The sequence below is a fragment of the Notolabrus celidotus genome, chromosome 6, assembly GCF_009762535.1.
Source record: "Notolabrus celidotus isolate fNotCel1 chromosome 6, fNotCel1.pri, whole genome shotgun sequence".
NCBI classification, from domain to species: domain Eukaryota; kingdom Metazoa; phylum Chordata; class Actinopteri; order Labriformes; family Labridae; genus Notolabrus; species Notolabrus celidotus.
In genome coordinates, this window is record NC_048277.1 from 1,972,244 (window position 1) to 1,997,140 (window position 24,897).

The 24,897-nt window shown below is 42.3% G+C and overlaps 1 protein-coding gene across 1 annotated transcript in view; it reads left to right on the top strand.

Annotated features, from left to right (window-relative positions):
• Positions 1–24,897, top strand: part of LOC117813908 (synaptotagmin-9-like) — a 59,832-nt gene that overhangs the window by 20,564 nt on the left and 14,371 nt on the right. The window contains exons 2-7 of the mRNA XM_034684968.1: positions 3,772–3,947; positions 5,822–6,039; positions 7,393–7,933; positions 23,130–23,250; positions 23,391–23,562; positions 23,635–23,764. Coding sequence (XP_034540859.1) covers positions 3,772–3,947; positions 5,822–6,039; positions 7,393–7,933; positions 23,130–23,250; positions 23,391–23,562; positions 23,635–23,764 — 1,358 coding nt within the window. The remainder of the gene's footprint in view (positions 1–3,771; positions 3,948–5,821; positions 6,040–7,392; positions 7,934–23,129; positions 23,251–23,390; positions 23,563–23,634; positions 23,765–24,897) is intronic.

A 24,897-nucleotide genomic window follows, 5' to 3' on the forward strand; every position in this document is an offset into this window, starting at 1 on the left:
CAGATTCTGGTCTGCCTGAAAAGCCCTCTTTTTCATCCCTGCTCAGAACAGGCTGTTTTCTGTGTCTGTGGCTTTAAATGAGAATGAGCTCTCTGACCACGCCCCCTCAGGAAGTGGATGTGCCCTCGGCTCTCCAGCACATTGATGTAATGTTCACATGTTGGCTGAATATACACGGCTGCTCACAGACCCGCGTTACTTCAACCCTCTGAATCTGATCCAGAATCTGATCCTGACGGAGAGGCGCCTGCAGCAGGACCTTTCAGACGTGGGGAGTAAAACCGACCTCTGTGTTTATTAAGACAGCCTACAACTAGCATGCCTCCCTCCTAAGCTACTTGTTAGCACACATGTGTGCAGGGAATGAAAAACAGAGGAGGGGTTGAGTTGTATTTTATACAGTCTATGGGCTGAACAAGCTCCGAGCTCTGACTCCGTGACAGACCGGATGGCGTTATGACGTATGAAAAACACGGAAGTCTGAAACGGCTCGTTTCACACACATTTACAGAAAGGTGGAGAAATCAAAACAGGGGCAGAATGGATTTTTTTCATTCTCGGGGGGTTTGTAGACATGCCAGGGAAACATATTTCAGGTAGAGAACCATTAAAAAGTCCATTTTGCATGATATGTCACCTTTAAGGTGTTTTTCGACCGGAGGAACTGCACCCTGGAACTAGGGACTTTGCCCCTGAACTATGTGCTTTTCGACCGGTGGACCCAGGGTCTAAATTTAGTTTAGGGGTAGATATCTCTCACCTGAAAAGACCCTGCTAGGGGGAAACGTCTTTGCTACTCGCGCTTATCTCCTCTCATGTGTTGATTCAGTGAATCCATCTGTGATGAAATATAGCACTATCTAAAACAGCACCAGCTGAGTCTCTTCATGCTAACAGGCTAACTGTTGTGTTGCTCACATAGACTGTATAAAATATGGACGTAGTATCCGTGACGTCACCCATCTGTTCCTGAGAGCTGTTTTGAAGCAAATCGACGGCTGCAGCCATATTGGTAATGCGGAACTCAACTAGGCAGAGTGTGACGTAGTGTGAGTCTCTTAGCCAATGGCTGTGTGTTCCCGACCGGGAGTCATGTCAGTCATGTCCTTATTTGGGCAAAACTCGTAATCTTAATATCATCTTAACCGTCACGTTAGAAAAAAATTCACCCCCCGTACAGTGTGTGCCATTAGAGAGATTAGCGTTGTAGGGCCAAGCCGTTTTTTGAACCAGGCTGTAAACATGTTTATTAATGCTGCAAAGATCGTCTTCTTCCCATTCATATCTATGTGGTTTCTGGTGTTTCTGCAGCCAGCCTCAAGAGGATTTTCGATGTATTGCAGTTCATATCACTTCCGCATTGGCTTCATCGTTTGAGACCGGAGTTTGCCACTTGGTTGCTCAGAATGATACCTGCCTGTCCGTCTGCTTCTATGGTGTCATCTGTGATGAATGTCATTCCTTTTTGTTTTACTGCCCTCTACTGGTCTGGTGGTGCAGTGTATTTACTTTTTATTTTCTTCATATGTCACTGGCCTGATTTGCACAATCTACCCAGGACTTCAGCCCGCGGTCAAAATGCAGACAAGAATGGGGGCACAGGAACCTTTTAGTTCAGGGGAAAGTAGTTCTGGAGCCTAAAAAAACCCGGAACTCTTGGTTGAAATGCACCTTTACAGACCACAGAGCCAGTCATTAAATAGGGTGTCCTAGTCCCCCACCAGCACCAAGATGTTGGTGGTTGTAACTGATGCAGGCACAGAGAAATGTTTATACTTGAGATTATCTACAAAGATTATATGCAGCAAAAACTCAAACCCAGCCAAGTGTAATGTGATAAAATACTTATGTTTAATATTATTTAGTCTGTTGTTGAGGAAGATGTAATATTTATGCCAAGACACTCATGGAAATTGGTTTGCTTGCTGCATTTGGACTTATTACAAGAAATGTTGAGCTTACTCTTAGCAGTAGTGTGTTTAATTCTGCATCTGCTATTTGTCTCAATAACCTGTGTGAGTTTCCCTTTCCTCCAGTTTGTGCCTAAAGGGGCTGTAAAAGTTTCCCCTCTCTGTTAGCATCAGAGTTAAAGCAGGCTGTCTCTCAGGGGAGCTAGTCTGTGTAACATGGTTGTTCATCACGCGGCAGCCTCTGGTCTAAAAATTGTCCAATGCTGAAGTGCTAAAAACTGCAGTGCGTCAAGGATCCACTTGAGGCTGGCTCTGGAAGTACCACAAACCACATACACACCAATTCAAAAAAGCTGATCTTTACAGCAGAAATGAATATGTTTACAGCCCGGTTCAAAAGACGAGTGTAGTCTGGATAGCTCATTTCTCGATCAGCACACACTGTGTGGGGGGTGAATTTTTTTCATAACAAGACAGTTTCGAAGATAACAAGATTACGAGTTTTTCATTACTTGACTTGATTGACAGGCGCTGTAGCTGTTGGCGAGGAGGCTCAAAGCCCGCCTCTTTACCTCACACATGCTCGACAGCAGTTATGTTGAGTTCAACATTTCCAATATTGCTCCCACCGACGATTGGCCTCAAAACAGCGCTTCAGAAACAGATGGGTGACATCAGGGATACGACGTCCATATTTTATACAGTCTATGTTAGGGGTGAGCCCGACTAAGGATTTGCTTAGTGGAATCTGATTCATCAGATTTTGCCCATAGTGGATGAATAGTGTAATGTTTGTTGTTTTTCCTTACTGACTCAAAGTCTGCATGATGGTGACCACATGACAATATTACACATAACCCTTTACAATTAAGAGACTCATAGCTTAAAGTAAAAGGGACAACAGAATATTATAAGTATAAAACTTAGATTTTTTAAATCTATATTACAAAAACAACGAGGTGATGAAGGAGAGAAAACTCAAATAAGACCACCATCAGTTAAACATGGAACAACGCGCCACTATAGAATAAGGAATCAGGAGATATTTAAACAGTGTTCACACAGAGGAGAGCAGCACTGTGGAGGGTAGTTTGTCCAACTTAAGACTAAACATTTGTATAATGTTCAAAATCAAACCTGAACCAGCTAAAGGGTTTTTAAATCTCTTAACAGAACCTTTTAAAACAGTCTTTCATCACGTCTTTGTCCGCTTGAGTCTTTTCAAACTGTACGTGAGGAAAACCATCGTGTGTACGGGCAGAAGTGCGCTCCTTGCTTTGTTGACTGTAAATCCTGTCTTTGAGAATACCCTCTCTGATGGTGTGGAGGAGGATGGTAATCCTTGATCTCACAGCCCTCTTCATGAAGCTGCTCCTCATCTTCATCACTAGTTTTAGGATCAACTGAAGTTTTATTTCCTGACATTTTGAGCTACCATGAACGTAGAAAGATTTAAAGACCAGCTGAGGTATGTCTGCTCCACAGGTCCCACTAAATGGGAGAGTCCACCTTTAATTACCAGGGGAGATTTAATTACCACTTTAAGGAGATTTAACACTTCAAGAGCTGTTCTCAGAATTACATTAAATAAGTCTATATTTATATAGAAATAGGCTAAATGAGACACTGTTTTTACAGGAAACAGGAAAATAATGTAAAATTAGACATTGAGCACCCCCATGGTTTGAATGGAATGATCCACGTTTCATATGCAAATATTCAACTATGAGATTGGCAGTCGACTAAGGCTCGTTAGAACGAATCGTCCAATATTCAACTATTTGGGGTCACCCCTAGTCTATGTTGTTCATTGATAAAGTTATGTTCACTGAGTTCCTCTCTGTTCCTCTTCTATCTCCAGATGTGTCTATCAGCCTCTTGTCACTGCTTGTGACCACCTGTGGTCTGGCACTCTTCAGCGTCTCCGTCTTTGTGTCATGGAAGTTGTGCTGGCTGCCACTGAGCGGCCGCTTCCTCCCAGATGTCCTCAAGGGGGCGCACTTCCTGGTGGGAGACCAACAGCCGGTCCTCATAGAGGTAAGGAAGAAGACAGACTCACTCTAAGGTGCTGCAACTTGATTTAATTTTGAATTTGGATCATCTTTGGATAATTTTTTTTAAATATTAATATGTTAGGTTTTGACAGCAACAATAAACAATGGTGTAATAATAATACAGTTTTTAAACAGTTTCACTGCCAGTATCTCTAGGTAACAATATCTTTATCTGTTCCAATAAATGAATCAGTCGCTCTGTGTATCTGTCCCTCCGTCCGTCTGTCTCTCTTTATGTACATGGTGCCAATCCATGACAAAGGTTATCTATTTTACTAAAAGAGCTGGTCTAGACCAAAGTCTTTGTTTATATTATTTATAAAGACCCTACATTAAGAGAGGACCCATCTTATTTTAAAATTCAGTCTTATCTGTGTCCACCATGAGCAGAGCACTTCACAGCACTTAAGTTACAGTGGCAAGGACAAACTTCCTTTAACAGGCAGAAACCTCCAGCAGGACCAGACTCATGTTAGACACACATCTGCTGAGACTGGATAGGGGATGGAGGAGATGAAGAGACAGAGATGATAGAAAAAGAAAGACAAAAAAAACAAAAACAACACAGGTCAAACAGAATTTAAAGTGCTCATAGTAATGGTAAAAGTATTTGTACTATTTGCAGGAGCAGCAATTAAATTATAATAGACTGGGGGCGCCGTTGGCCTAGCAGTCTAAGCACGTACCCCATTTACAGATGCTATAGTCTTCTTTGCAGCCGTCGCAGATTTGACTCTCAGTCTCTACCATTTCCTGCATGTCTTCCCCCTCTCTCTACTCCCCACATTTCCTGTCTCTCTTCAGCTGTCCTATCAATAAAGGCGGAAATGCCCAAAAACATAACTTAAAGAAAAGAAAAGATAATACACTGATCTTAATATTTAGTCAGTTTGAGTCAACACTTCTATTGGTAGCATTTCTAATAATGAAATTGACAATAGGGGTAGGTATGATGATATCAGTTAAAGCAGTGAGAGTCAAGCTGTTCTAAAATTAACATTAGCATAATGACAGTGATGATAATTGGGAGGCTGATAGTAATATTTGTAGAAGTTGGAGTCTGGTTAACAGCAGCTGGTCGTGTGCAGCAGAGATCCAGAGAAACCTTTGAGACAATGGAAGCTCATGGGACCCTTTGGAGGTCTATGGTTAGTAACTTAATGGGGCATGACATTTTAAAGTTAGTGACAAGCAGACAGAGAGAGGAGAGAGGGAAGGACAGGAGCTTGGTGGGCCAGCTCCCCGGCAGTCTAATCCTATAGCAGCATAACTAAGAGCTGGTCCAAGCCTGATCCAGCTCTAACTATAAGCTTTATCAAAAAGGAAAGTTTGAAGCCTACTCTTAAAAGTAGAGAGGGTGTCTGCCTCCTGGACCCTGACTGGTAGATGATTCCAAAGGAGAGGGGCCTGATAACTGAAGGATCTACCTTCCATACTATTTTTAGAGACTTTAGGTAGGACCAGCAGGCCTGCATGTTGGGAGCGTAGTGTTCTAGAGGGGTAATAGGGCATATCTTTAAGATATGAAGGTTTTCTGATCATTAAGAGCTTTGTAGGTCAGAAGAAGGATTTTAAATTCTAGTCTAGATTTTATGGGGAGTCAGTGTAGAGAAGCTAACACTGGAGAGATGTGCTCTCTCTTCCTGGTTCTAGTCAGTACTCGAGCTGCAGCGTTTTGAACTTGCTGAAGAGTCTTTAAAGACTTATTGGGGCAGCCTGATTAAAGGGGATTACAGTAATCTAACCTGGAGGTAACAAATGCATTGACTAGTTTTTCTGTGTCGCTCTGAGACAGGATGTGTCTGATCTTTAAAATATAGCAAAAGTGAGTTTTCATTTCACTGATGTGTGCTGCAGGTGGACGGGGAGGAAAGGGAGTACAGCGAAGATGGCTGTGTGAAAGAGCCCATTGGGCCCTCCATGGCTGTGACTGTCCCAGAGTCAGGCCTGAAGATAAGCCACACGTCACCTGACATCCCACTGGAGGCCCAGGCCAAGATGGAGAAAAACCAGGTCCACACACTGGCAAGGGACAGGGTTCAAAGACAGATTACTGAGCCCACTTCCTCTGTAAGGTCAGTGAAAATCAATCCTCAAAACAACTGTCCAGCTTTTGCATTATGGCCGTGTCAAACCATGACGAAGTAGCCAGTGTATGCCGGCGTATAAAAAAAATTGGCGAGTACGCTGGCGTAGGTTGCATAAATTCTAGGTAAGTTTTGTATAAGTTAAGAACACGCTGTGGATTATACGTCCCGCACATGCCTGCCATAAGTATTAGGTAAGTTCTGCAATGGTTGCCAAACATTCTCACACGTAGAGCTGTGTGTCTGCGTGTGTGTGTGTGAGTGTGAGAAGCCTTGGAGCCCTCACTCAGTGTCAAACAGCAGAGCCTCTGAAACAGAAGCTGAAGCCAGCATGTCAGAGTCTGCTGGTGTTCAACCATAAAGCTGTTGTTGTTGAATTCAATGAAGTTCAAAATGTGATGTTTCTGAAAGCACTGCAGTCAATAAGTGTAACTTGTTGTAAAGAGCAGAGGCTGTGTTCCTGCTGGTTTCACTCCTCTGACACTCTCCACGGCTCATCATGTTCTTACAAAGAGAGACTGCAGAGTTTTTAATAACACACACCTTTTTGAATCACCAATGAAGAGCATCTCAGTTCAACACGTAGACATCCTCATTAACGAGCTGCAGCCTTTTTATACACTTTGTCTGTTTTATTACACTGCTGCACGCTTTGAACAAGTGGACTATAGTTGGGCAGAAGATATGAATATGATATGTATACGCCCAAAACTAAAAAAACATCAGCGTGTGTCAGTGTTTTAGAGGCATTTTGATACGTCAGGCTAAATCGTCAAGGTGTGACAGGGACATTAACAGGTTAAGAACAGTCAATGAACATGTTTTTATGTAGGGGTGCAAAGCATCACAAAGGTTGACTGGATCGGATAAACCACCAATCAAAAAACCTTCTGTGAATGGCAAGTTTGCTGTTCACATCTGAACCTGTAACATATGCACACCATTCATTTAGCTGATGTGTGCATGCCATGCTCCTGCAAGCTGCTGATGGTTGTCCCAGGCAGCCACGAGCTGATGCAGGCGTGGTGAGAGTGAGAGTGAGAAAAGCAGAAGCACCCCTTGACACAACGTATTAAATTTGCATGTGAGAGTTCCTGTAAAACTTTAAACAGTATTTAAAAACTCTGAACTGTCTTCATATCTGTAGGATCTCCATTGCTATTTAACTTTGAGTCTTATTTTTATTCTCTATTCTTTTCTTTGATACTCTGCACTGGAATGTGTTGATTCTTTATTCACCATGATGATACATTCTGCATTGATTTAGGGATCACATGCTGATCCCTGCAGTGTGATTTTGGAGGATCTTACCCTGAATGTCCTCATTCTGATTTGTTGCAGGCACAATTCCATCCGTCGTCAGATGAATTTGTCCAACCCGGACTTCAACCCTGCCCAGTTCCAGCGTCAGGACTCTCTGTCTGGTTTGGGCCGAATAAAACCAGAACTTTACAAACAGCGCTCCTTGGACACTGAGGACAGTTGTCGCACTGACAGCTGTGGACGTTTGCACTTTGTTCTGAAGTTTGACTTCGACCTGGAGCAGCTGATCGTTAAAATACACAAGGCACAGGACCTCCCTGCCAAGGACTTCACAGGAACCTCAGATCCTTACGTCAAAATCTACCTGCTGCCTGATCGCAAAAACAAGCACCAGACCAAGGTGCACCGCAAAACCCTGAACCCAGTGTTCGACGAGGTGTTTCTCTTCCCCGTAGCATACGCTGAGCTGTCGGGCCGTAAGCTGCATTTTAGCGTCTACGACTTTGACAGATTCTCTCGCCACGATTTGATTGGCCAAGTGGTGGTGGACAACTTCCTGGATCTGGCCGACTTTCCCAGAGAGACCAAGCTGTGCCGGGAGATACAGTATGTAACCTCGGTGAGATACCTAATTTGACTTCCTCTCTGTCTCTCCTTCACATTTAACATTCTCTATCTAAGTTTCCCTGTCCTTTGTTGATGACAACTTCTTTTTAGGTTATTAATAATACTAAATGATAATATTGATTGATGCAACTTATATAGTGCTTTTCTAGACACTCAAAGATGCTTTACAAGAGGTGCATAAAATAATAATAAAAACAGAGGTGGGGTGGGAGTAGAGGTCACGTGTTGTATGCTTTTTTGAACAGGTATAGGTCTTGAGGTGGTTTTTAATGATTGAAGAGAGTCAGAGTTGAGGATGTGTGGTTGGGGTGAGAGTTCCAGAGAGTCAGGGCAGCGATGGCAAAGGTTCACCCCCAAAGTACATGCTTTGTCTCAGTGATGGGGGACAGGAGGTCAGCATCTGATGAGATGGGGAGTGGCGTTTGGGGAGATTGGTCAGGTATGAGGGGGCGAGGTTATTGAGTGCTTTTGACAGGATGGTGAAGTGGGTTCAGTGCTGTATGGGGAGCCAGTGGAGGTGCTGAAGTATGGGTGTGATGTGGGCTGTGGAGCGGGAGTGGGCGGATTTATTCTTCTGCGTTTCCCCTTCACAGCAGGGGCTGACTCGGACATAAGCCCTACATACTTGTGCGTCGATGTGTCTGTGTCACGCAAATCACAGGGCTTATGGTCGGCGTCGATTCTACGCGTAGTTACATTTTGGAGGATGTGCATGTCAGCTACGTGCGTAGGCCTCTGCGTAAGGATGGGAGCCACGCGGACCTCAGGCGTAGGCTACGCCGTCCATTCCATGCAGAAGTATAAATCAGGCTTAACCGGGCAGCTGAGTTTTAGACATGTTGGAGTTTTTGGAGCTCATTGGAAGGAAGGCTGTAAAGCAGGGATGTCAAACTCATTTCAGTTCAGGGGCCAAATTCAGTCCAATTTGATCTCAAGCGGGCCGGAATTGTAAAATCATAAGATAATAACCTAAGAATAACAAAAACTCCAATTTTATTTAAACAGCTGTTGTATTTTTCTCCATGATGAGTCTCAAAGTGGGGCCGAATATGATATTCTATAAGCACTGAAATCTGCTGCAAAGCACACCGAGCACACAGGGTTCTCCTTTCCCCACGTGTGGCACAGCACCCAGCAGCCCCTGCACTGTGCCTTTTCTCTAGTCAGATTCAGTCCTGCCACCACGCAGCTCTCCTGCAAAATCAGCGTACGTCAGGTCAAGGGTCACGAACACGTTCTGCAGGTCTACACAGCAGTGGCTGAGGTGAGGATCTGCAGGGGGGTTTGAAGGTGGGTGGAGGAGTACTTCCTGGAGTGTCACCACTAACAGCAGAGCCAGGTTTTCCCATTCATCCCATTCCCAGCATGAACAGTTTGCTAACTGGACAGTGTTGTATGCAGGGGTCCAAAAAGTCTGAATCTCCACTGGATTATGCAAACTGCAAATATTATTTTTCCTCACTTTGAGTAATAAAAAGTACCAGAGCGTTGTTCAGGTGCGCTCTGTCATCCGTTTGATTGTAGGACAAATTTGAAATAGCAGTTACTGTATTGAAAAATTGCAGTTTCTGACTTCTCTGTAATTTTTTCCGTTTGCAAAGTCATCCGGAGGGCCGGATTGGAACCTCTGGCGGGCCGGTTTTGGCCCGCGGGCCGCATGTTTGACACCCCTGCTGTAAAGGATGCTGTTGCAGTAGTGGGTCATCTTTGCAGGCCAGTACTTCTAGAAGTATTTCAGAATACCATTTATCTGTTTTGTTAATAACCCACTCAAACAATCAGAAGCAGTAAAAGATAACCTCTAAAAGATGTAACTGTAAAGCCTCATTACAACAACAAAAGAGTTGAGGAAATATTTCAGCAGTCTGTGTCTCTGACCTGCCAAGTGGAACTCATTTGAGGTTTCAGGAGGCAGAGACATAGAAATATACTTAGACACAGTTAATGTTTAATGAAAGCAGTAGGAGGCACTTGGGGGTAGTGACCCAGATCTACACTGACATTAGACTGGGATTGGTTTGACAGAGATACAGCGACACCGTCTGTATTACATTATTCACTCGGATACATCTACAATGTTGGTACACTGAGTAACTCGGTGTGGAAGTTAGATCACACCGCCAGGGAAATCCTTTCACTTTGACTGTCCTGTGGAGTGACGACTGAAGTCGGATAGAACTCAGTTTGAGACAGGAAGTATTCTTTTTCTTTTTCTGTGGACAAACAGTCACATGACTTGTTTGTCAGAGAAGTCCATTTTCCCCTTAGAAAAAACCTTAAACACACACACACACGGCTATTCAGAAATTAGAAGAGTGCCACGTTGTTAAAAACATTGATTAAAGATGATTTTATTGATTTAAATGATTTATGTTTACAGTTTTTAAAAATAGTCCCAGTGATTCCTCATCAGTGATGGTTCCATGGTGATGGATTCTTCTCTGTCTGTTGCGGTGGATTGAACATGAAACTGTCCTCATTCAGCTCTCCTTCTTCTCTGAGCTCTGTGGTTCACACACCTTTAAAAAGAAACTAATGTTACAACTTTGAACCCTGCTGCTATCATCACCACCACTCATGGTTTAACTTTCTTTGTAGAGATCACTAACCTAAAGTTTCTCTCACCTGCTCCGCTCCTTCATCATATTGATGGACAGGATCCAATATGGAAACATCTGTAGCCTGCTGATTTAGCATGCTAATGGACGCTAACGCTTTAGCCACATTTTATTATGCTAACAAAAGCTTACATTTTAGCCACATTTTTTTATGCTAACGGGCGCTAGCGTTTTATCCAAATTTTTTATGTTAATGAAAGCTAGCATTTTTGCCAAATATTTTATGCTAATGGTAGCTTACGTTTTAGCCACATTTTTAAGCTAACCAAAGCTAGCATTTTAGCCAAATTTTTATGCTAATGGGCGCTTACATTTTAGCCACATTGTTTTTTTCTCAAGGAGGCTAACGTTTAGCCAGATTCTATTATGCTTACAAACACTAGCATTTGAGTCACGCTGTTATGCTAATGGACGCTAACATTTTAGCCACATAGTTCTATGCTAACGGAAGTTAGCGTTTTAGCCACATTTTTTTAATGTTTACCGACGCTAACATTTTGGCAACATTATTTCATGATGACAGAAGCTAGCTTTTTAGCCACATTTTATTATACTAACTGAAGCTAACGGTTTTCCCTCACCTTACGGTCTATGGTGTCAACAAGCAGAAGCTAAATGTGTCTGAACTCTTTTCAGTGGATTGATTTGACATGACGTGTGATCAGTTTGTCTCTGGTGTTGCTCATGTTAGTGAAAGTTAATAACCGTAGTTGAGGGGTTTTGACCAATCAGAATCAAGCTTCTTACACAACCGGAAGATCAGTAAGACAGCCCGGTAATAATTTTCCCTGGATTAAGGTCAAAGTGTCACAGGCTATTTTTACTAGAATCAGACAGACACACTCAGTAAGATTGGGATATGTTTGGTCAGGGGAACCGGTTGGCCTAGAAGTTAATGTGCACACCTCATATACAGCTGCTATAGTCCCTTTTGCAGCAGCTGCTGGGTTGACTCCGGGCCATGAATTTCCTCCTTCGGGGATTAATAAAGTACACTCTATTCTATTCTATTCTATTCTATTCTATTCTATTCTATTCTATGATCCTTTTCTGTGGACTTTACCTTAGTCTCTACTCCCCACGTTTGCTGTCTCTCTTTAGCTGCTTCTTTTGAGGAATGAAAATTGTGTGACAGGACTAGAAATCAGCGTCACCATAGACTGTTTTAGGAGTCTCTGACAGAATGGTAGCTTCAACTCTCCCTGATGGCTCACTGGGTCAGCACTCAACCAGTTCTGACCTGCTTTTGCTTTACTGACTGCAGTTATGCAAGGACCTGTTGAGATAGTATACTCACACACACACACACACACACACACACACACACACACACACACACACATACAAACACAATCATTACAAGGTTACTGAAAATCAGTGGAACAAAGCAAGTTAATTTATCATCATATCTATGAGCCTGCAGCTACTTTAACGTCCGGACCACCGGACAACTGGAGTCATGTGACCGAGGTTTTCCCGCAGTAATCACTGAATCAAGGATTCTCCTCCTCCTCTCCTCATCCATGTTGTCTTTCTGGTCCTCTGAAAACCTCTGACCTGTTGGCTCCAGGTTGACTCATCATGACTTTGGTTTGTTGTTGTAGTTAAGTGAAATACGATCTGGTGATAACACAGAGTGTTTTATTCTGAAAATTAACCGGATGTTTTCATTTTGTTTTGGTGAAACCTGACTTCCTGTCCCGCTCCATCTGCTCTGTTGAGATTGATGCGTCGTGCTCCGGCATCCTGCAGAAATAGAAGTCTTGCGCATCTGATCCGGAGGACTCTGACCTGCCTTGTTGAAGTCTGAGCCTTCACTTTTATGACTGTATGTCCGTGTAGACCATGAGCCTGCTCCTCACGTTGATATTCAGCGTGTTTAATGTTTTGAATACCTCAATATGATCCGTAGATATTCAATACTGTCAGTTATATACATTGTCATGAAGGAACATTTGATTCAGGGGAAAAAGGCATTGTTTTTGACATGGAAAACGTTTACATTTATGTTTATGATTAATCGATAATTAATCGTAAACATTTCCAAAGATTGATCACAGAGAATACTTAAAATTGAAATCCCTAGGTTGGACGTTACTGTCTTGGAGTTAAGATGAACCTTACGTATCTGCAGTGAAACCAAACAATGACACAACTTAAGTTACAAACTAACTTGTTTCATTGTATAGTTCAGTGACGACTTCACACCCTAACTTACTTACTTACTTACTTCTACTTGATTGACGTCTCTTTCATTCAGCCCCTCATGTGTTATAATATCTCTCACTTACCCATTTTGGACGGAGGCAGTTTCAGGGCCGTTTCGGAGCCGGTGCTCGATTGAGAACCGTTTTTCCGTGTTTCGACTGCGAGTGAACCGGCTCCTGGTTCCAGAGTGGCTCCAACTCTTTGCTGGTCTAGAACTGCGAACCGCTTACGGGGGTGAGGGTCAGGGGCGAGGGGCGGGGTTGACGTGATCAAAAACACAAACCAAACGTGTTTCCTCCATTGTCCTGCAGCGAAAAAAAAAAACAGACTAATGGATTCCAAGACAAAGCAGTGGTCGGCCGTGGAGACAAGCTGCCGTTGTCCGCCATCTTTGTTGTTGTTGTGAGGGAAATTTTTGCGCTAGCGCTGCTGGGAAAAATGGTCACGTAAATCTGGCGTCATGACTAGGGATGCACCGATCCGATCCTGGTATCAGATATCGGCTAGATCGGACTCAAAAAGCTAGATCGAATATCGGTGACAAAGGGCTGATATATAGTGGCAGATCTATTCATCTCAGTTCTATGCTCTTCTGTGTTTACAACAGCCATGTGTGTCTCTTTCGTCATAAGCGCTGGCCGGTCTGTGCATTTTTGCCCGATGGAGCATGATGGAGGATAACTATAGAGACTCTGCAGTTAAGGTGCATGTCACGCTTCTTTTGCTAACAACTCTGCTGGACACTTGCAACATGTGCAGCAGTAATGTTTCGACGGATGGCAGTCACGCTGAAAAATACAGTATAATGGAAGCCCAAAGGAGGAAGTTTACGTCAGCTGTAGCCGACTGCAAAGAAGCAAGAAACCTTCTATTAATGGATTCAGAGTGTGAAAACACGGACAGGTTATTGGATTTAATTGTTCTAGATCCTTGAAATAAAGGGATTCCAGCCTCTGGTTTAGCACTTGGAACCATGGTACAGTTCACCATCAAGTCAGAAGACCCTGAAGTTGCCAAAACATGATTCTATCCTCACATTAAGGAATAGAGATTGTTAAATCAATACCAGGATTGGATCGGCCAGTATCGGTATCGGCAGATACCAAAGCCCAGGTATTGATATCGGTATCGGGACCTAAAAAGTAGGATCAGTGCATCCCTAGTCATGACGTGTCTCTTCCACGGGCTTGAGAGGGCGGAAAAAACAAATGGGTCGGTTCACGAGTTCAACAAGCTCCGAACCAGCGCGAGCACCAGCCCAGAAATACAACCCGGTTCACGTTGGTCAAAAAGAGGTAATGGTCTCTCATCTTCTTGTCCCTGATTGGTTAGTCATTAACTATAAATCAAAAGTGTAGTTTACAGAGTTATCGGAAACTAACAGCTGATGTTATACACTTAGGGCCCGATCTACTAAAGGTTTGCGTGTATAAAAACACGTGCAAACTTGATAGTGTGCGCAAAGCTGACGTACTAACCGGGAGCACCGAGGATTGCGTCTGTCAAATGAGCAAAATAGCACTCGCAAATCATTTAGCGTGTTTGCCTTCATGAATATGCAGAATACATGTAGATCATCAGAACGCACAAAATACTGGGAGGAGGAGATGCAAATGTAATCATTTAGCACACACAATGTGATCTATCAAACCTGAAGCAGATAGCGAGCGCTGTAATTGCGTCTATATTTAGCACGTTTGAAAGGCAGGTGCAAACTGGCACAGTGTTACGCACACATGGCTGCGGTCACTGCAACGCTCATCATAACATCGCTTTACAACATGCCCGCAAAAGCTGGGCTTACAAGCATTACTAAATGTTTTAGTCAATCAAACCAAGATAACATAATAATAATAATAAAACAACACAAATTCAAAGCAGTTCAGCACCACGGATAGCGACCGCATCATTCTGACACCCACTTTAACTTTTTCATATAATGAGAGCACAGTAGGTCACTGTATCAACAGATATACAGTTTAGTCAAATTGGCACAGCGGCCCACATCTTCACATATAAACAAAAAATCAACATGAAGTACTCGGCCTACTCACCACTGTTTGGACGAGCCTTAAGCTCTGTGGACTTGTCCACGATGCACTGTATGTCCATTTTCTTTGATCTGTCACTCTCAATAAATAACATGACATGTCCACTCAGTCTATTCTGTCCCATCGTGCTCATCAAGGGGTTTTTAGTTAGTTTTAACTTGGAGAATGAGCGCTCACTGAGCTGCACCAGGCAGCTCTGTGTAACTCCTCATCTCGTGCTTGCAGCAGTGTGTTGGAGTGAATTGACTCAAACATGTTCCCAGTTCCATTTAAGCTGGTGAATCTTTGGGACAGTTGCTGGATGATGATATCAGGCATTAAAAACGTTCACCTGAAAGTTGCTCCCTGGGACAGGGAGGTGACTGTCTTCATCCAAGTGACGCCTAACTTTTCTAGAGCAAGAGTGGCAGACTAAGCCTCATCAAATCGCTCTCTAAACTCCATCAAAACACTGATTGTATTTTGGAGTAGAGTAGATGCGTTTATTTCATGGGCAGATCTTCTGTTTTTTCTCACAGCATTCACCTTTTCACAGATGGCCTCCCAAATCGTGTTTCTAACACTGAGATGTCTCTGCTGGAGTTCACCGATGTGTTTATTTCCCTCCTCCACAAAGACCTCCAACTCCATGTCTTCAAACTTCATTTATCGCTTAAGACCACTCTGTTCCCTCAAACTCTCCATGGTGACAGCCGATAGCACACGCAAAATCCTCATAAAATAGGGCAGTCCGCACCACTTTTGCACTCGTTATCATTTGCGCACGCAGTCTTAGTAGATCACCCGCAACACGCCCAGAAATAACACGTGCAAAATTATTATTTGCACACGCAAATTAGCGCTCGTTATTTGGGATCTTAGTAGATCAGGCCCTTAATGACTATGCCAGACTTCTTTCCTCAGATTGATTCAATGTGATACGTGTGATCTGGTTGTCCTTGTTGTGGACTAGTTTAATAACCACTGTTTGGGTGGTTTGAACACAGCCTGGTGATCAGAATGAAAGCAGCTGTGATTGTGTTTGGACATTGGTGTGTTGATTCTCGTCAGCTACATGCTGTCAGAGACATCCTGATCCCACACGACAAATCAAACATACAGTGGACATGATTCAAACTCACAACTTCTGATATTTCTTAATGGAAACATATTTATAAACCTGGCACAATTACAGGAAATCACAAAGCAACAAAAACAGGCAGCCACTCACAAACAAAATATCCACACTCTGCTCAGATATCGGGATATCAATCTCATCCCACACATACACTCATGCAATACACAAACATTTTCAGACCTGAGAGCTCCACTCAACACCATCATAAGCTCTCAAATCAAGCCTGTGGTCAGTATTATGGTCACTTGTACTCAGCCAATGAAATTAGATCTGTTCTCTTAAGTGCCCCAATAAAGCAGAGAGGGAGTGTGGACAATCCATCTACTCCAAATGTAACACACTTTCTCTCCCTCAGAAGCAGCTAGGCTTTACTACAACCTCCTTTCTCTGTGTCATAAATAATTAAAGGAGCCTGATTGTTCAAGCCCAGCTTTAACTGATCCAAAATAAACAAAACACACTTTGTTGAAAAGGTTCTTCATTCACCTGATCCCGGTCTTACACTGTGATTGGAAATGTGGGTTTGTAAGAGATGGAGGAACATTTTATATCCTGAAATAAGAGCTTGTTTAAGTTTTAAATAGATTCTAAATTTAGAGCAAATCTTTTCGGAGCCATGAATAATTGGGTTGTTTGTGCACAGCTGAAAGAGCGAAGTGACACTAGACAACTCTGTTGTAGACTTCACTTGATATTGGAGCCCAAAACCTTTACTTATTCATGTTTACCCAATAGTAGTATAAATAATTGGGGTAAAGACAGGCCACCCCCACTATTTTGCATTCCAAAAATAGTCTGTCTAATTCAAGACACAGTTGTGTTCTGAATATAGAAAGAAGTACAGTTATATATATTACCTTAACCCTGTAAAGACTGAACCATCAAATAATTGTCTAATTCTTTGAAATTGTAGTGTTTATTGGACCTTCTGAAATTATTGTTTACCATATTTCATGACAACATCATACATATTCTCTAGCAAAACAACCTAATGTATTGTATATTTCTTCTCTGAATTGTTCAGTTTTTAGTGGAAATCAATGAACAAAAGATAATTATTTACTAGGGAGCCATGGCAACATTCAACCAGTCATCAATCATCATGATACAGCAGGTTACATATATAAAAATACAATATACGTTATAAATATCTCAATGTCAACTCTAAATATACCTCATTATGTCATTTAAACATGTTCTTAAGTAATAAAAAGACTGTATGTTGCTTTATGGAATAATGTATGAAATGTAATAAAATGATGATTGACAGATCTCCAAATAAATGACCTTATAAACCTGCTGTATTAATGATACACTCATTTTTAACACGGTTTGACTATAAATGAAGAAATGAAATATTAATTAGTTTAACATTGCATCAATCCAGTAACTGTTCCTCTTGAAGTTTCAGGAACAATTTGAAAGTTTTTTTCATCCAAACTTTTTCAAACTTGTTAAAAATATCCCTGAAAAACCTGGAGTGGGTCTCTGACCCACAGCTGACATGTTGGATGTCTCAGGTGTCGTCCCTCTGGTGCATGAATTACTCACACCTGGTGGATTATCCGTGCACTGCATGTATCTGATTGTATACATCAGGTTTTCTACTGAAAGAATATATCACTGATGATGTAGAGGATACGCTTGGAGTTATAGGGTTAAAGAAAGACAAAGCACTAAAGACTTGGACTGTCTGAAACAGATATAAAAACCAATGCAAGTCATATTTAAGAAGTGTGCTTACAGCAAGGGGAGGGTTGTATAACAGAACATCTTTTCATGTTGTTCGAATTTTTTAAAAGATGTTTAAAGTTTTTGTCCATCAGATTATTTAAACACTAATTGACACAAAGACCCACCAAGTTGAAGCCAAGTTCAAGCCTCCAAGGGAACCAACAAAGGACATTTTACTACTTTTTCATTAATGGGGAATTTAATATTGTAACGGCCAAATTCCATCAGATCGGTGTCCAGTCCATCTCCGATCCGTCACAGCCCCAGATCTGATAGGTTTCTATTCTAGTCAATGTGTTAACTTCCACTGGATCCGCTCCGTTGCGTTCCAGCTGCATCTCTGATCCGGCAGGTCGGAGTCCTCCGGATCAGATACGCAAGACTTCTATTTTTGCCGGATGCTGGAGCACGACGCATCAATCTCAACAGAGCAGATGGAGCGGGACAGGAAGTCAGGTTTCACCAAAACAAAATGAAAACATCCGGTTAATTTTCAGAATCAAACACTCTGTGTTATCACCAGATCGTATTTCACTTAACTACAACAACAAACCAAAGTCATGATGAGCGGAGCCAGGCCTGGAGTCAACAGGTCAGAGGTTTTCAGAGGACCAGAAAGACAACATGGATGAGGAGGGGAGGAGGAAAATCCTTGATTCCACCATGAGCATTGCGTCTTGCAGTATTTAGCTAGTTACAGCGACAGGGATAAACTTCCTCCTCTAACAGGCAGAAACCTCGAGCAGAACCAGACACACATCTGCCGAGACCAAGACACTGATGGTAATGATATTCTAGTTTCCAGGAAAGGTAAAAGTACTGATAGAGAAACATTACAGTTTATGTTACAGAGCAGGGAGTACAGGCCGTCATATCTTGTATTCCTTTTTATAGACATGCTCAATATACAGTCTAAATAATCTTTGTACAAGTCCCTCCAGTACAATACATACAATACATTCATTTATTTTTAAAATCTGGGCTGTTCCCTTGGAACTTCTACTTACAGGTTGGTGTTCTGGTGTATTTCCCCCCTGGTGCATTACCACTGGTCACACTAGCATTTCAATCTGAAGTTTATATAATTTAATTCAATGTATGTGTTACGGTCGCCCAAGTAACAATGGTACACAGGCTCAATAGTGGAGACTGCAACATACGAGAACAGAAGGGACGCCACACAAAGATGCCAATCAAAACCCCAAGCTTTATTTGAAATAGAAACCCCTCCCAAATTAAAGAACCAATGAAATCAAAAGAAATAAGGAAAACTATTAGGGACTGGAGACCTCGGCCAAAAAGAACAAAAGATGGAAAGGTGCCGGGCCAGCCGCGCAATGGACCGTAGCTCCCAGTACCTAACCCTAAACTAGACTGAGAATAACAAAATGTAAACCATAGGGAAAAAGAAAAGCAATAACTGAACTACTGGAAATCTCCAGCCCAAACTAAAACAACAAACAAACAGAAACTCCAACAAACTAACCATGTTTGGGATAACAAAAGACAAAGGGACAACCCAAACCCTTCCTCGTATGTGTGCCATCCTGTGTCAGAGCGCGCCCAGCTCTCTGTCCCTCTTTTCTTACCTCCCTCCTACCTGAGCTCTGAGAGAGAGAGAGAGAGAGAGAGAGAGAGAGAGAGAGAGAGAGAGAGAGAGAGAGAGAGAAACCTGAGGAGACATACATAACAATTTGCTTCTTAAATATCTCACATTATTTCCCAGAGTCTCCCTTCAGAGTTCTGCCAACCATTCATTTGTTTCCCCCAATTTTAGCTTGGGTCAATTTCTACCGTTTCATCATTCCCAAAATAAACTATGAGTGCAGCTTGTTCTTGCAAAGATTGTCTTTGGATTCATGTTGATACTTCTTTCTACTTATTCTTTATTCTGTCATTTTTTTGCACAACAAGGAACATGTCTGTGAAGGCTCTCAGTCATCCAGGTCGGGTGGTTCTAACCAATATTCTGTGGATTAAGACTTGGGGTTAATCCATAATGGAGACACACAAAGAAAGAAAGAAAGAAAGAAAGCTGGGTTTTTGAGTTTATTAGAACTCATACGTACATGTATGTGCCGAATCTGAAACTACATGACCAAACTTAGATGATAATAATAATAATAATAATAATAATAATAATAATAATAATAATAATAATAATAATAATCAAATAAATAAATAAGTAAATAAATAATAATAATAATAATAATAATCAAATAAATAAGTAAATAAATAATAATAATAATAATAATAATAATAATAATAATAATCAAATAAATAAATAAGTAAATAAATAATAATAATAATAATAATAATAATAATAATAATAATAATAATAATAATCAAATAAATAAGTAAATAAATAATAATAATAATAATAAATATTTATTGAATTAATCAATTTAATTAAATTTAAAAGCAGTCACACATTTAAGCAGTTATAAGTAGTTGGTTTTAGTGTGTGTTTTGAAGGTGGACAGGTTGGGGCAGTCTCTAATGTATAGTGGTAAGGCGTTCCAGAGGGTGGGGGCGGCGACAGAGAAAGCTCTACCCCCCAGGTTCGGTGCTTGGTGTCAGGTGGTAGGGAGAGGAGGTGGGCGTTGGAGGATCAGAGGTTACAAGAGGGGGTGTGGTGGTGGAGCAGGTCGGTGAGGTAGGAGGGGGTCTGGTTATGGAGGAGGATTTTAAAATGTATTTGCTGTCTGATAGGGAGCCAGTGGAGGTTTTGGAGGACAGGGGTGATGTGGTCACGGGAGCGGGTGTGGGTGAGCAGGCGGACGGCAGAGTTCTGGATGTATTATAGTTTGTTGAGTTGTTTGGAAGGAAGGCCGTAGAAGATGCTGTTACAGTTATCAAGTCTGGAAGTGATAAAGGAGTGGATCAGGGTTTCAGCAGTGGAGAAGGAGAGAGATGGACGGAGACGGGCGATATGTTTCAGGGGGAAGAAGGCGGTTTTGGTGATGTGCTTGATGTGATGTTCCAGAGTGAGATGGAAGTCAAATATAATACCGAGGTGAACATGTGAGGACGGAGTGAGGAGAGCATTGTGGATGGAGAGGTTGAAGTTGTTGGTGGTTGTGGTGAGGGATTTGGGGCCGATGATTAAGAGGTCATATTTTCCACAGTTGAGTTGCAGGTCGTTTTTTTTGCATCCAGGATTTAATTTCGGTCAGGCAGTCAGTCAGGGTGGAGAGGGTTGGAGCAGTGATGGAATTGGTGGAGATGTAAAGTTGGATGTTGTCAGCGTAGCAGTGGAAGCGGAGACCATGACCACGGATGAATTTACCGATTGGGAGAATGTAGTAACCAGTTAAGGTACTCCTACTCCAGTTGACCTCATCATGTATACACCACAGGAAGAAGGTGTGTATGGTAATATAGAGGCCACAGTAAGTAATATAAGGACCAGACCAAGACTGTAACCATAATGAATGCCTGTAGACTGTTCCAGACCCTAGTCTACAGGCATTCATTATGGTTACAGCAGGTTACAGGTTGTGCTTGTATTCACACTAACCTCTTTTTGACTAATGTGAACCGGGTTGTATTTCCATGCTGGTGCTCGCACTGGTTCGGACCTGGTTGAACTTGCGAACCAACACGGCACCCGTTTGTTTTTTCCGCCCGCTCGAGTCCGTGGAAGAGGCACGTCATGACGTCAGATTTACGTGACCGCTTTTCCCAGCAGTGCTAGCGCAAGCTTTCCCTCACAACAACAACGATGGAGGACAACAGCAGCTTGTCTCCTCGGCCGACCACTGCTTTGCCTTGGCATCCATTAGTCTCTTTTATTTTTTCGCTGCGGGACAATGGAGGAAACACGTCTGGTTTGTGTTTTTGATTACGGCAACCCCGCCCCTCGCCCCTGACGTAAGCCGTTCTAGACCAGGGACCAGCAAAGAGCTAGAGCCTCTCTGAAACCGGTTCTCAATTGATCACCGGCTGCGAACCGGCCCAGAAACTGACTCAGTCGAAAAGGTGTAGCTGAGAGAATCAAAGTTACAGAATTAAGTGGGACATTATGAAGCTGTTTTTGTGGAAGAGGAATCAGAACTTGATATGTAGTAGTAACAACAAATAGAAACCAACTATTTCCCTTCATATTCTTAAGATAAGATAAGATATTCCTTTATTCATACCACAATGTGGAAATTTAAAGTGTTACAGCAGCAGAGTAGACAGTGCAAAACAGTATAAAGTAAACATGAGCCTATAAAATAGTCATTATTAAAAAGTTATTAGCAATTAAAATTAAAGAAGTAAAATAAGCATATCTTACGAACGTAAGTAAATTTACAAATATTTACAAAACCAGTGACGCAGTGACAAATGTGCACAGACTTGTAGCATAGGTATAAAACAACATACAGAACCAATAAGATGAGTAGAAAAAAAATATCTTGGAGTTTCCAGAACAAATTGTACATTTGACCTCTGACCTCTGGCAAATTGGCTACTTCGAATAAAGACCAACTCTAAAATCACATAATATGCTGGGGGGGGGTGTGAGGGGGAAGCAGGTCAGTGAGATAGGAGGGGGGCAGGTGATGGAGGGCTTTGTAGTTCAGGATGAGGAGTCTGAAGCGAATGTGTTGGGGGAAAGGGAGCCAGTGGAGGTTTTGGAGGACAGGGTTGATGTGCAGTTGAGTTCTGGATGTACTGGAGTTTATTGAGGGCTTTCCTCTGGATCTCTGCTGCTGTGGACATGCCAGACTCCAGCTGCTACAACTACTACTATCCGTCTCCCCACTACCATCTCTCTCTCTCTCTCTTCATCTCCCTCTATCTCTCTCTCCAACACGGTCTCAGCAGATGTGTGTCTAACATGAGTCTGGTCCTGCTGGAGGTTTCTGCCTGTTAAAGGAAGTTTGTCCTTGCCACTGTAACTTGCTAAATGCTGCATAGTGCTCTGCTCATGGTGGATTAAGATGAGATCAGACTGAGTCCTGACTGTAAGATGGGACTGGATCTGATCCTGTCTTGATGTTGGGTCTTTGTTAATAATAGAACACAGAGTACGGTCTAGACCTGCTCTGTTTGGAAAGAGTCTGAGGAGAACATTTGTTGGGATTTGAGGCTATATAAATAAAGATTGATAGATAGACTGCTTGAGCATGTCACTGCACAGGAGAGAGAGCTGAAGGACATTACTCCCAGGAAAAAAACAACTTAACACTAAAACATAAATAAAACATAAACAACAATCATGTGTAGGATTCATACCGTACAGGGTTTGAGTTTAAGGGTTAAGGTATGTACCATTTGGGATTAATGACTTGAGGAGTACAACCAAAATAATGTATAATAACATCTAGAATACAGCAAATTTGGTATACAGTTGGTTTTTTTTCTACATGTGAAGCAATAACACATCATATGTAATTCCTCTGTCAGGTTCCCCTGCTACTGTCGAAGTCATAGCAACGAGTAAAGACCGTATCTCATGTTTATTCACAGGACAATGTGGACCTGGGAGAGCTGATGTTTTCATTGTGCTATCTCCCGACGGCTGGCAGGCTCACCATCACCATGATCAAGGCTAGGAACCTCAAAGCCATGGATATCACTGGAGCTTCAGGTGTGTGCTGAATGACAATGAAATGTTCCAACAGAGAGGAGCTGCTGTCAGATACACTGTACATGAGTTCTTCATTGATGTTAGTCAGGATGATTTTTGAGTGACAGCTTTCTGTACTAAAACAATATCCCTCCCTCCAGATCCGTACGTCAAAGTGTCCCTGATGTGTGACGGTCGGAGGTTAAAAAAGAGGAAGACATCCACCAAACGTAACACTCTGAACCCGGTGTACAACGAAGCTATGGTGTTTGATGTCCCGCCTGAGAACATAGACCAGATCAGCCTGCTCATAGCCGTCATGGACTATGATCGGTGAGTAAGTTCACCTAGGTCTCATCTACAAACACAGGAACACCTCAGTGAATTGCTCTTTCTGCTCTGCAGGGTCGGGCATAATGAAGTGATCGGAGTTTGCAAAGTAGGAAGTCAGGCTGAGACTCTGGGGAGGGACCACTGGAACGAGATGCTTTCATACCCCCGGAAACCCATTGCACATTGGCACCCTCTCATAGAGGTAAGGGACACACAGCACTTCAGTAATGAGTTTAAATTCCACATAGTTCTCTTGTAAGATAAATGTTAAGTATTAGAGTGGTGGACCAAACCAACAAATGCCTCGGCTCACGTCTCAGAAATATATAAATTCAAAAGATATAAAGAGCCTGTAATCTGCATGTACATTTTTATTAACATAAAAAATAGAAATGTAGACTTGTGAGGATAAAAAAGTACACCATTAATGAAAAACACAATATTGCTACAGTACTTGGGGCGTCAATTACACAAAAAAATCTGAGTCCACCAAATAGTTTCTCAATAAAGTGACAATAGGCGTTATTCGACCGGAGGAACTTTACCCCTGAACTACGTGCGTTTCGACTGGAGGTACCAGGGTCTAAATTTAGTTCAGGGGTAGATAATCTCCCCCCTAAAAAGCCCCTGCTTGAGGGGAAGTACTTTTCAAAGGTCCAAGGACTTTCGGGGGGCGGGGCCTGCAATGCTGAATGTGTCTGATTGGTAGATTAACCTCAGTGTTTTTATTCCTCCCTCCGTCCACAATAACATCACACACATCTGTGATTCACTTGATTTCTCTTTCTTTCATTAGTTTTGATTTGTTCTATCTTTTTTGTATGTGTGTGTACTTTTCAAAAGAAGAAGCTGTGATTCTCTTGATTTAGCAGCTTGTAACAGTAGTCTTCTCTCAGCCCACCGTGAATGCGTCTCTCCCGGTGTTCCGGTTTTAAAAGTGACCCTGTAAACTGGAGACCTTCAGCTGAACGTGTCAGTGTTTGTGGAGTTTACACAGCTGTTGAAACACAGAGGGAGTTCCTGGGAATGCAAACTAGTTTAGTTTTTATTAAGATTTCAAAATATCCTCATCAGATATTTAATGATCGTCTAAAGACGTTTATGAGGGATGCATCCGGCTGAGAGTCTCCAGTTAACAGGGTCGCTGTTTAAACCAAAACACCGGCCGATCTCTGCCACGGCTTTTTGAGTTCAAAAGGATTTTAAAGCCGTGTTGAAACGTCTTTGCTACTCGCGCTTATCTCCTCTCACGTGTTGATTCAGTGAATCCATCTGTGATGAAATATAGCACCATCTAAAACAGCACCAGCTGAGTCTCTTCATGCTAACAGGCTA